The sequence below is a fragment of the Cimex lectularius genome, unplaced genomic scaffold (assembly GCF_000648675.2).
Source record: "Cimex lectularius strain Harlan isolate CLEC.00 unplaced genomic scaffold, Clec_2.1 scaffold207, whole genome shotgun sequence".
Classification (NCBI taxonomy): Eukaryota; Metazoa; Arthropoda; class Insecta; order Hemiptera; family Cimicidae; genus Cimex; species Cimex lectularius.
In genome coordinates, this window is record NW_019392835.1 from 91693 (window position 1) to 104770 (window position 13078).

Sequence of the window (13078 nt, forward strand, 5' to 3'; positions counted from 1 at the left end):
TTCAAGAAAATCGACTAAAGTGGCCAAGTAGTATTAATGACTGCAGAACGGATGGAGAAAAATAAGGTAAAATAGCCTTCGGGAAAAGGGCTAAAGAGATTTAACCAAAGGAACATTGATCACTTAGAATATTGCCTAATCCAATGACACTTTTCACTATTAAGCAGTTAGGTATCACCAAGAAATGCTTGCTGGAACAAATCTTAAACGTGGAAAAATACGTAAAAGGAAATATGTTCATTCATTGGCAAAGAACATGTTATGAAAAATTTAGTCCAGTGACATCACCTTCAGTTGCATTCTCTGAACTAGTAAAATTGCCTTATTGTAAAATAAGGCCGTTAGGAAAAAAAATATTACCACATTTATGGTATGGCAGTATTTTTTTGTCTTATATTGACCATAATCTTTATAAATGACAAGGGACTTAGGTGTAAGCCCTGAGGAACTCCGTAAGAAGCAATTAAATTGTCAGAAAGATTTTTTTGAAAGATCCTTTCTTAACAAAGTCCTAGCCCTAAATTTATAACCAATTCCAAGATTTCTAACTATATGGAGAGTTGTAGCTTTTTAAATTAATGTGTGGTGATTAGTGACCATTAATCGATAATTATTCTATGGGATACAGTGTCACACATGTTAGTAATGACTGCATAGATTTTTTTCCCAGAATTTCCTAGTGGGCGTTAGGTTAAAAGTGAATTCTTCTTTTAAGAATTTTTGACGTATGTCTTTGCTCTCATTTTTTCTTAATTTTCAATAAATTAAATTCCAATAAGTTGAACATCAAAAAGCAAAACTGATGCTCATAAATGTAACTTACAAAACCATTATAGTAAGTAAAAAGTGAAAATGTATGTCGATAAAGTCAAAGTTTGTTGTAGCATTTTTAATGTTTGTAATTTTAAAATCGTTGAGTACATCATACATTTTAAATAAAATCATTTTCCAATGAAATACAACACTTGCATGTTGACAGTTTTGCAAATGGAAATGAATTATTGATAAATATCCAATATTCTCATGAAAGCTTTAAAATTGTTCTTATTTTTTTATTATTATTATTATTATTTTAAATTGAAATTAACGTTTATTTTTTTTAAAGTATCAAGATTGCACTGTTATATTACCACAAGGTAGGCTTTTGTTTTTAAGTCATTTAAATAATATTTTCTAATAAATATTTTTCAGGAGTAGTTTCTATGCCAACAATAATAAAAGTCAACCGGGAAAATAATTCAGCCTTATATAAAGTTCTATTTAATCTAAATTAACAGAGTTATTGTGCCACGGAATTTCTATACAATTAAATTCACCTAATATTTGCAATTAAAGAAAGTCAAGTGGGACAATTCCATCAAATCAGCATTCGGTAAAACCACAAATTGTTGGGCAAAATTATTGTGGTAAGTGTCAATTTTTATTTTTGTATATCTGCTTTCAGTATTCAATTGTAGATCTTCTCTTTCTTTTTCAGAAATTGTTTATCATCATTAGCAGTACATTTTAGAAAATAACAGTCAACCACTACAATAAATCAAACAGTATTTAAGGTATTTATTAATTAATTCATTAACTTTTTCTCATCAAAATCAATTTTAGAATATAATATTTTTTTAACACCATTTTAGATTTGAAGCTTTTCCTTTCTTTTCTTTTTAAATTCTCTTTCTGTTCCTTACACTCTTGTAACGTCCTGCCTTACAATAAAATACACAAATAAATAAACATTATGATCCTGCAATTACATTAAGCTTTTTTTGTCATATGTACATAACAGGGGAACAGGATTTTGCTAAAATATAAGACTACCAAATTATCAAAATGTTTTCTCACCTAGGTGAACTCATATTCATCCCCCCTCCCAAATTAGACCTAATTACCTTAGACTTAAGTGACATGCCCAAGTATGTACAGTTAATTATCTCTAGTTCATTGCTTTTATAATAAAAATATTTGATCATCCCCCACTGTATTATTGAATCTCAGTGGCTGTGTGGTCAGCATGATAGACCGTCAGCTCATAGAACCCGTGGTCATGGGATTCCCACCGTCGCCTCTGGCCCTTGACAGTGCTTCATGATACCCTTCCCACAAGAATATAGTAAAAACTATTGCATTCTCTGAACTCTGGCTAATATTGTAAAATAAGACGTTAGGAATAAAAAATATTACCACATTTATTGTATGGCAGTATATTTTCTTTTGTCTTATATTGACCATTAATAAATTTCCATTGCAGTATTTTCAAACTGTTAGATATCAAACAGTACCAACATACAAAAAGTACTGGTCAGAAAATAGTAGTTTATGTGAGAAACTTTTCGTACTTCTCCTAGATGAATTCGTTTATAGTTTTTCCCATTTTCCCTGGTTACCATTGACTTTTGTCTCCCTTTCTTCCACTGCAATGAAGAATATGTAAAATGCAATGTTAAATGTGGTAAATTCTTGAAAGAATTCACTCCTACAATTCTAACCCTAAGCCTACCTAACCCAACCTAACTCTAACACTATCATAGCCTACCTTCACCTAACCTAACCCTATCACTAACTCTACCTAATTTTATCTAGCCCAACCCATGTACACTCCTCATTATTATTATTTATTTTTTTACTTTGCAACACTAATTGAAAAAAGCCTCGTCATATTTCAAGTAATATAAATATGTTCAAATTTGAATTTGTCACAAGTAGTTTCACTTTTATAGGATGACCAGATTTAAGTGTAATTAAATGAAAGAATTTATTTTGGTGCAGGTGATTAGGAAGACTAAACAGCGCAACAGTAAGTTTCGAATAAGTTTAACTGAAAAAAAAATGTAATTGACAACAATTGACGAAATTAATTAAATAAAAACTGCTTGACAGTTTTTTCCTGGGGGTTGTAAGTGTCCAAAATCTTTTTCTTCCATTTTGACTTAAAAGATCTATTATTTCCAAACCTTGAAAAGTTCAATATCTTTAAGGTAGTACAGCACTTTCGGGATTCCTCTTTACCTATTTCCCTTAGCTGTTAGTATCATCGTGCCGAAATTGTAATTTTTCTGGACTAATGCTTTGTAGTCACATAAGTTCCTATGTCTCTATTTTTTAAGAGGTAGATTTTTGTCTTCCTGGTTATATTGAGGAACTTATTTGACACTTTTGCCGCTGGTGAATCCAAGAGTAATTTCTTTCTCTATTCATTTGTTCAGTTCTGATGTTAGTAAGATTTGTGGTTCTGGTTTTAAGAGTGTGAGGGCTGCTTCTGCTTCTTTTGCTAATTTTTCAGTGATGGATGAGTCCGAACCCTTCACTGCTGCTTGACTGAGAATACATTGCACCTTTTATTCCTGTTTTACCATTTCTTGTTGCCCAGTTTTCTATTGTACCTCAGCTTGGAAAATTGTTGGTGTGTGGCCTAGAGAGTTTCTTTGTTGTTGATATTTCAAATTCCCAATGGAGTTTGAATGAAAATAGTTTCATTTCATCGTAGTAGCTTCTTTAAACCATATAAATTAAAAGGTGTCAGTTTAGAATGGTCTAATTTAATCAAAGATTCAAAGCCATTACTTGGTTTCATTGTTTAACTTCACTCTTAATTTCCCTTACTTTATTGTGATTCAGGCCCTTTGTTAAGCCTGTTTTCCAAGATCTTAGTTTTCTTCAGGAACTCAGTTATTAGTTATCAGTTAGTTTATCCGAATGCCTTCCATGATAGAATGGCTCTATCAGCAAGATCATTACCACAAGCACCATCCATATATCCATTACAATATCCACATGTGTCTTGCTTTAAGACCTGGTGCTAAAATGATCTATTGACACCCCCTGGAGCCTGACCCCGGACTGCCGACACCCGGGGTGGGTGATTCTCAAGGCCTGCCAGTAATGTATTGTAAATTGCCGGTGGACTGCAAGAAGTGATAGGCTCAACAGTGTACACATGTTTATGTCGGGGCAGAGTTGAGCTTATATAAACATGAGCTTGTTGAGCTCATATCTCAGAGATGACCTATTATCCCACCTTCGAGAAGGAAAAATCATAAGTTGAGGTCGAAATATAAGAAAACATCGTTACTTATATAAACCATTAATCAGTTACATAAATTTAGAACTAGAATACTTTACAATAGATTACTGAGGTGGGTTATTACACTATTACAATCCCTAATGTTATAGCCAATAGTGTTACAGTCCTTGTTAATAAATTGTTAGGATTTATTTTTTGTCAAATGAATTTGGGACCATTTATTAAATACCCAACAATGTCAATTTGTAATTCTATCTGGATGGGTATAAAAAGAAAAGATTTGTAATTCATAATTGGGTTAAGATGGAACCTCTATTAATTTAATTAAGCAAAATAATTATGATGTGCAATAATATATTTTTTATAAATTTTTATGCTGTGATTGTCAATGAACTAGTTTGCCACTGAACATTGACACTTCTTTCTTTTGAATTATATTCATTTATTTACAATTTTATATTAGAAAACTTATAAACATTTTATATTTCAATATTATTTATGTGATGATAGTCCGTTAATGAGTACAGAAATTTCCTGTCCCTTCTGGTTTTACTCTGGGTTCACTTTTTGGTCCTTTTCTTTTCAAATTAGGTATTAATTATCAACTGAATGATGATGAAACTTGAATTTTCAATTGGTTCCTTGTGGAACACTGACAAGGAGCCACTTTTCTCTATGAACTCATTCTTCTGAACAGTGTACTTGTTCTCTACTGAACAGAGATAATTTGATATTTGAATATATCCATTTAGTTTTAATTTTATATTGGAAAATTTAGAACCATTTTAAATTTCAAGATTATTTATGAAATTTGAATTGTCAACTGATTTATCATGGGACACTGACAAGGAACTGTTCTTCTCTACGGACTCGTTCATCTGAACAATGAACTAGTTCTCCACTGAACGGTGACACTTCCATCTTTTGACTTATTCATTTAGTTTCAATTTTATATTAGAAAAATTTTATATTTCAAGATTATGTACGAGATGTTATCTATTTATTTTTGGATTTGTTTTGTAATTCATAAATGGATACAGAAATTTCCTGTTTCTTCTGGTGCTCTTCAGAGTTCGCTTCTTGGTTCATTTTTTCAAATTATTCATTAATCATAGATTGAATGGTGGTAAAATTTGAATTTTCTACTAATTCAGCATGGAACACTGACAAGGAACTGTTCAATACGGACTAGTTCATCTGAACCGTGAAGTAGTTCGCCATTGAACTGCGACACTTCTATCTTTTGAATTATATTCGTACGGTTATAATTTTATATTAGAAAATTTACAAAAATTTTATGTTTCAAAATTATTTATGAAATGTTAGGTATTTGGCTTTTTTAAAATCTGTAAATGAACAAATCACTTTCGGGAGGGTGTGTGCAAACCCGTAGATCATAGTTGACCGAGTGCCCGCATGAGGTTTTTTTCCCCCCGTCGGATCTACGGTAGATTCGTGCTCTACGGCGCCGTGTATTTCTGAAAAGATGGTTTACTCAAATAATATTAACAGATACTGCAAAATGGTCAAGTAAGCGGGCGAAGTGAAGTAAAAGTCGTCCGCGGGAGTGCTTTTTTTTAACAATCGAGTAACGCCCTTTTCTCAATAGTTCGAATGAGTAAATCTCAAACAAGGTTCGATTTTCTTTCAGTTTACCGTTTCAGTTTTCGAAACACTTTTTAGTTGGTTTGGTTTCGTTTTTTTCCGGACGAAAAAAAATCTATTCGAAAACACAACGTCCACCTCGAGAAAACACGTTTGTCAGATGCTTTCGGCCTTTTTCAAATTTGTCAACTTCCTGTCGTCTTTGAGTTGACAGTTTCCGAATTCGGGTGGCGTGAAAGAGAGACAAAAAAACAAAAGAGGTAAAAACAAAAGAACCATTATTTAACCTAAATCAACAGGAAACTCGAATGCTGATTGAATTTTGGGTAAGTACAAGTTAATTTTTGATAAAAAGTTTAAAATTAATTTGAGAAAATTGTATGGCAGATAGTTCACTGATTAATGTAGTTAAAATTTAAAAAAAGCCTCCTGACTCCCTTCATTTCACATCTTTAATTTTTTTTTACAATTCAAAGCAGTTCGTTTAATAATTAAAATATAATTAAAACCCAACCGGCGGCGTGCGGAGACAATTTCTGCTATTTTGAACCTTTTCGCTTCCTCGGTCTTTTTTTTCCCCTCCAGCACGATTTTTATTTCTCCTAATTTCAAATGGTGTAAAAGTTCCATGTTTAAACGCCCTTCGCCTTATCTCGCCGGAATTTAATTTATCAACGTGACTCACTGCCTTAAGAGTTGGCCGGAGGAACTTTTCCCTTCTTTGAAAAGATTTGCCCACAATTCGACCTTTTTTTTTTAACTCAGGAATCATTAAAGAAACGAAAAAATCAAAAAGACCAAACCTCCCCCCCCTCGTGGGAAAGTAGGGCAGATCAGTCTTTAACTTCAAGTCTCAAATTTACAAGGGAACGTATCAGAATTGTTTACTTTGTTAACCTTCAGCCTTGGCCATTACGCAATTTAGATTACGTTGAAACAAAAATATTAAATAAATAAACAATCATTCACTTATCTATTAACAATCTTATGCTAATGGATCTGAGAGTTAGTGAGAGGCTTTTTACAAAACACTGCCATTAAAACCGATCAAAAGCAAAATTTACACTTTTGGTTTTTTTAATTCGTGAAAAACAATCAATTTGTTGAACTGTTGGACATTTGAAGGAATAGGAACTCTCACCTGGGTGAAAAGTATTTCAATTTTGATTCTAATCGTTCATATATGTCGTAGGCGTTCTTAATCTTGACTCGTTTATCTGTCTCTTTATGTTCAGTATTAAGCGTGGTATTACAAATAGTTGGTATAACAGACGTGGAAGGCCTCTCAGTTAATTATCTGTTCAAATTTGATTTATGAAGCTGTTGCCCAAATGACCAAGCTACAGACAGAATATTAATATGCGATCCTCACTGATTTAGTCTACAAACCAAGATCTTGGCTTGTGAGATTTCCTCTGAAGCCCTGAAGGCAATAGGCCTATATTTGAGTCGTTTATGATTATCCTAATCAGCCTATCTACACTGGTTTGATCTGTAGACCACGATCTCAATTGGTACGAGTTCCTCCAAAGGTTCGTAGGTGATGGCGCTGTACATTTTGGTCATTTCTGATCGTCCAGGACTCTATCCTTGTAAATTTGGTCTGCAGACCAAGATCTGAGCTTGTGGTATTTGGGTCATTTCTGATCGTCCAGGACTGCCTATCCTCGTTAATTTGGTCTGCAGACCAACATCTCAACTGGTACAAGTTGCTCTAAAGGTCTGTATGTGATGGCCTTGTATTTGGGTCGTTTCTGATCATCCTAATCAGCCTATCTACGCTGGTTTCGTTTAAAGACCCAAAATTTCAACTGGTATGAGTTACTCTAAAGGTCTGAGTAGGAGATGACCCTGTACATTTGGTTCGTTTCCAATCATCCTGCCTATATGTTTTGGTTTCATCTTGTAAATTTTTCAGCCCTTCACTCTCATAAATAAACCCGACCAACCTATATTGTCATGGTACAGTGAGAATATTAATATACAATCCTTGCTGGTTCTGTCTGCAGACCAAGATCTCAGCACTATTGACAACAAGAAGCCTAAACCCATCTATCAGACCAACCATGACAGTATAGGCAGACGTAGAGGTTGATTTATTCGAAATATTCTGAGATATCTGAGAAATGTAGCGCGGCCGTGATCACTTATGATGACGAAGGATATTTTCAAGCTGAAGCTCATACTGGGTCTAATTAGGGGGGGAAGCTTTGAGATTATCTCACACAGGTCAACATGTTAAAAAGCGTATTTCAAACAGATTCCCTTTAAGGTAATTTATCTTATGAACAGGTTTTTATTTCAAACAATTATTATGTAATGAACATATAGCTTGATTGCCCCTGAGATGGTAACATTTCAGAAAAACTGGTTTTTGATGAACCATTGACTCTTTTACTATGATCTATCTATCCAACCATAGCTAGGCGTTTTGTTTGTTGATGATCAGGCATTTTCCGTGGCCAAACATTTTTCTGAAGAGTTCAAGGAATGTCAATCAAATGCATCGACTTTTTTTCTCAGAGTTTTTTTTATGTTATCTGTGTTTTGTTAACGACGTTGCATCTGTTAATTCAAGGCTCAAATCTAATTTCAGCCTTATTACTGAATGTACATCATGCTTTCTTTTTCTCTTTCTTAATTTTAAATTTTGCTTTTTGTTACAGCACAATTGGACGCAATGGGTAAATTGCTCTCCAAAATATTTGGCAACAAGGAAATGCGAATTTTAATGCTGGGCTTAGATGCGGCAGGAAAAACAAGTATCCTTTGAAATTAATCGAATATTTAATAGTTTATTAAATATTTTTACAAATTAGTAACTTGTTATATCCATATTGCCTTAAAAGTAATATTGTTTAAAACTTATCTAGATTCAATCCATTAAGCCTTTAATTAAGGTAAATTATAATTGAATAAATAACAAAATTGTATAAATATAATAGAATGTTCAGTTATATTCCTTAACAAAGCATGTAGCACTTTTGTATAAACTGAAATTGGGCCAGTCAGTAACAACAATCCCTACAGTAGGCTTCAACGTGGAAACAGTGTCATATCGTAATGTCAAATTTAATGTGTGGGTGAGTAAACATTTTCTCTGGACACGAACACATATATCATTTATTGCACAATAGTATTCTTGCTTTTTCACTATAACATGTTTATTGATAATAGGAGGAATATGCCACAAACAAGAAATCTTTGCCCCTGAGTGAACAACTTTAAACATTGTCGTATTTTCTCCGGTTCACAGAAAAAACATTAAATCTTGGATATGTAACCTAACCCTAATCTAACCATATTAGGTTGCTAGGATGCTTCTTTCTGTGCCCGAAAATGCACCCTAACTATTCAAACATAGCCATTCATAACCCTCATCAACCTAAGATGATGCCATTAAATTATTGTTCAAAGAAATTGCTCACTATATATTTAAAAATGTTTGTCATTATTTCACAAAATTATAAACAATTTGTACCTTGATTACATGGTAAAAAAGCGATTCAAGGCTAAATGAGGTTATGGAAAAAGTAACATTCTATCTGAGACAAGGTGTAGTCCAACAAAAGATTCATGTTTTCTACAGTGCAATTAGATTAATTCAACATGGATTATTTTATATGTAAAAATTAACATAGATAGTGTATTACATTTATTTTTTTAAATAGGATGTAGGGGGCCAAGATAAAATCCGTCCTCTTTGGCGTCATTATTATACCGGAACTCAGGGACTCATATTCGTTGTGGATTGTGCTGACCGTGATAGGATCGATGAAGCGAGACAAGAATTGCACAGAATAATCAATGATCGAGAAATGAGGGATGCTATTATATTGATTTTCGCCAACAAACAAGATCTACCAGATGGTAAGTTGAAATAATTTTTGTTTCTGACTGTGTGTAAACATATAAACATAGCCATTCATAACGCTCATAACATACCCATTCCTAATCTAACCTAACTATACATAATATAGATATTCCTAACCTCACCACACATAATTTAGTAATACCTAATTTAGCCTAATCTAGCCATTCCTAGCCATCCTAACCATACTTAATCTAGCCATTCTTAACCTAACAATCCTAAATGATCTAACCAATCCTAACCTCGTACTACATAAATTACTTAACCATTCCTAACCAGCCTAACCATACATAATCTAGATATTCCGAACCTAACCCTAATTAACTTAGCCATACCTAACTTAGCATAACCATACATAGTCTAGACATACTTAATCTAACTTAACCCTAAATAGTCTAACCAATCCCAACTTTGTACAACAAAAATAACTTACTTAACCATTTCTAAACAGCCTAAAACAGGGAACACCCCAACGCAATGCGACATGAACCGTTCTACTCAACACCTTGTCTCGTTTTTATAGGGTGTGCTTTTTTTTAAATCTTTCCATTGTACTGCATTTTCTTTTGTGTGGAATGTTGGAAAGTTTTTAAATTGCAATGTAAAATTTGTTACTAATTATTTATGAAGTAAAAAATATCAAGGTTGATTTATAACATCTAGGTTTATGTATTTATACATTTTCTTTTGTAGCCATGAAACCGCATGAAATCCAGGAGAAACTCGGCTTGACACGAATTCGTGACAGGAATTGGTATGTCCAGCCGTCATGTGCCACAACCGGGGATGGGCTCTGCGAAGGGCTCACTTGGCTGACATCAAATCACAAGCTATGAGAACTGTAAAGGCGAAAAAAAAACACAATTTTCGCCTTTACAGCGAGTTCTGCTGTATGCACATGTTTCATGGGTAGGATGTTTATAGGATTAAAAAAATGGTACAATGCTGCGAAAAAAAAAATATATATGGAAAACATTTTTTGTTTAAAAGACTAGTGCAATTTTTTGGTGAATTGTTATGACAAAATTAAACTTGAAAAAAAATAATAAATTTTTGTACGTGTAGTAATTTTTTTATTTTATTTTATTTTTATTTTTTTTGTGGGAGGGAGTTTATATCTAAACTTTCCAATTTTACTGGTAATTAAAGCTTAAGTAATAGTTTAAAAAATGCCAAAAAAGATTTTTTGTAATTTAACCTACAAGTTTTGATTATGTTAACCAGATAAAAATGCAATTTTGAATAAATTATTTCAGCACTAAAAATTTAACTTGAAAAATGTTCTTTTGTCACTGCAGTCGGAAAAAAGGTTAGTCGCAGTGCTTATTATAATTTATTTAGTGAATAATTTTAAATTTAGTTTTTATGTTGCTTTTTGATTCGCAGGTCTTTTTTAAAATAATATTTATTCTTCTTCATCAGTTATTTATTTTGTAATAAGAATTAAGCCTTATATTTATAATTGTCCCCTTGTTAATTAATCATTCGTGACAATTTTATTCGTGTTTTGTAATTATATTTTTGAGCTTATTATATTAGTTTGTACTCTAAACCAAAGTCTCTTACACTTTATTGCCATTTATTGTATATTTTCTTTTTTTGGGGGGGGGGTCTTTTTTCAAATTTTCCGTTTTTATTTACAGTTCTGTAAAAAATAAATTCTATGTTGAACATTTTAAAATGAAACGTGGCAGTGTTTCATTGCATTAAAAAATAATATAGAATTGTAAATAAATTATTTTGCAACATATTTTCATTAGCATAAAACGTTATTAAATATATAATATATGTATATTTAAAAAACTTAAATAGTTGAGTTTAGTTGCCTCAGTTTATCTTTTCCCCTGTTATTTATCTCATAGGATAAAAAAATTTAAAATATTTGACTTTTTTTATATTAAAACAATTAGCCTCGTTTTAACACAAGGAATGTAACATTTGTCAATAATATTGTATGTAATATAAAGAAAAAAATTGTAAAGGATTAATGTAATATTAAAAAAAAAGTTGAAAGTTACTTCAGAAATGTGATAAAAAGAGGGAAAAAGTATGCCTTTAGAAAAGTTATTTTAACTTTTAGGCATATGTAATTAAAATGTAAATAATTTTAAAAAAATGTTACAAAACGTGTTTTAAACCGCTTTCCTAGAAAATAACGCGAGTTTTTCGTTTAAGGGGGAAAAACAGTTCAGTTGCTTCCCTTGAACGCAGTCTGAACCACCAAAACCGCCACTAATAGTCGAGTATTGAAACTATTAATTAAGCAGGTCGATTCGCTGGTGGATGCTTTCTGATAATGTGATCTTTTCGATATTGTTACTGGTTCTTTTCTTCTGATTTTTTTTTTTTAATTGTTTAAGCACATTCCACTTGTTCTATAAAAGACAGATGTAAATATTGAATATATTATAGTATAAATAAGAAAAAATATATATTTAAATAATTTAATACTAATTTTTTTTTTACCTTAACAAGAATTGTTGACTCGTGAATTTGCGAATTAAAAATGCATTTTCTGTCATTTTTTTATACTTGAATAAAAATTTTATTATAAGTGAAAAAAATTGAAATGTTCAACTCCGTTTGGATTTTGATTCACCCCAAACAGCAAAAAAAAAAAATTGTTCTTTTATGACTAGCTGGAACTTGAAAATCCACCAGCGTTGAATGTTTCAAAAGACAAACAAAAAGAAAAAATTTAAAAAAAATGATAAAATAAAAACTCGATTGTAATGATATATATTTTTCTACACACCTGCCTTTCTTTTCAAAACAATTTAAATATTAAGCACAGGGTGAATGATTCAAATTTCTTGCTTAGAGTAATAAAATAATGAACTATATTAATAAACAGAAATTTGAATCATCCCGAATCTTCTGAATTATACCTAAGTTGCTAAGTTGATGTCTTCCATCAATCTAACCTAATATTTTACATTTAATTTAAAACCTTTTAAAGATTGTTAAGTTCTTTGTTTAAAAACTCCTGTTGAATTTTTTATTACAAATAACACCATGTATTGTATGATTAAGAGTCAACCTATATACAGAAAAAGGTGAAGTTTTTCCAAATTTTGGAACGCAAACTGGTCCAATGGTTTGATTATCCATAAGAAAGATGTTTAGAATATACAGATTATATTTATTTTGTTCTTTATTATAATATTGATTTATATATTTAAATATATAGACACAGTGAACTCAAATTTTCAAATAAATATACAAATTAAATGAGCCTGTATATCTTTTCTTCTGTTTCAGACTAACATTATTTTTAAGTATAGGCCTCGTTAAAATTCTCTTTTAAATTCAGGACTTAAAATATAAAATAAATTATTGTAATAAATAAAATCGTTTAAAAACCAAAAGACAAACAGTTTTCCCATCAGAATTGTCCACGTGATTTGCTGTGTTTATATCAGTTTTCAGACTTCATTATGAATTTTTAGTAAATGATAATGGGATTTTGCATGAGAATATACCTTGATACCGTAACATCGATGAGGCAAAATTATGATAGGGTTGTTTTTTTTAATAATTGATTTATTTATTGTGAAAGGGAAGGGGAAAACCCTCAAATGGACCCC

The 13078-nt window shown here is 31.6% G+C and overlaps 1 protein-coding gene across 2 annotated transcripts; it reads left to right on the top strand.

Moving 5' to 3' along the window:
- The first annotated feature begins 1188 nt into the window (after positions 1–1188).
- Positions 1189–10559, top strand: LOC106667209 (ADP-ribosylation factor 6). 2 transcript variants are annotated; one of them, XM_014395024.1, is made up of 6 exons: positions 1189–1406; positions 1478–1553; positions 8287–8382; positions 8600–8703; positions 9292–9490; positions 10185–10559. In XM_014395024.1, the coding sequence occupies exons 3-6, from the start codon at positions 8301–8303 to the stop codon at positions 10325–10327; spliced, it is 528 nt and encodes a 175-aa protein (XP_014250510.1). In that variant the 5' UTR covers positions 1189–1406; positions 1478–1553; positions 8287–8300; the 3' UTR covers positions 10328–10559. The 2 variants fall into 2 exon arrangements, with proteins under 2 accessions (XP_014250510.1, XP_014250508.1); XM_014395022.1 differs by lacking the exons at positions 1189–1406; positions 1478–1553 and adding an exon at positions 5476–5946.
- The last annotated feature ends 2519 nt before the right edge of the window (positions 10560–13078 follow it).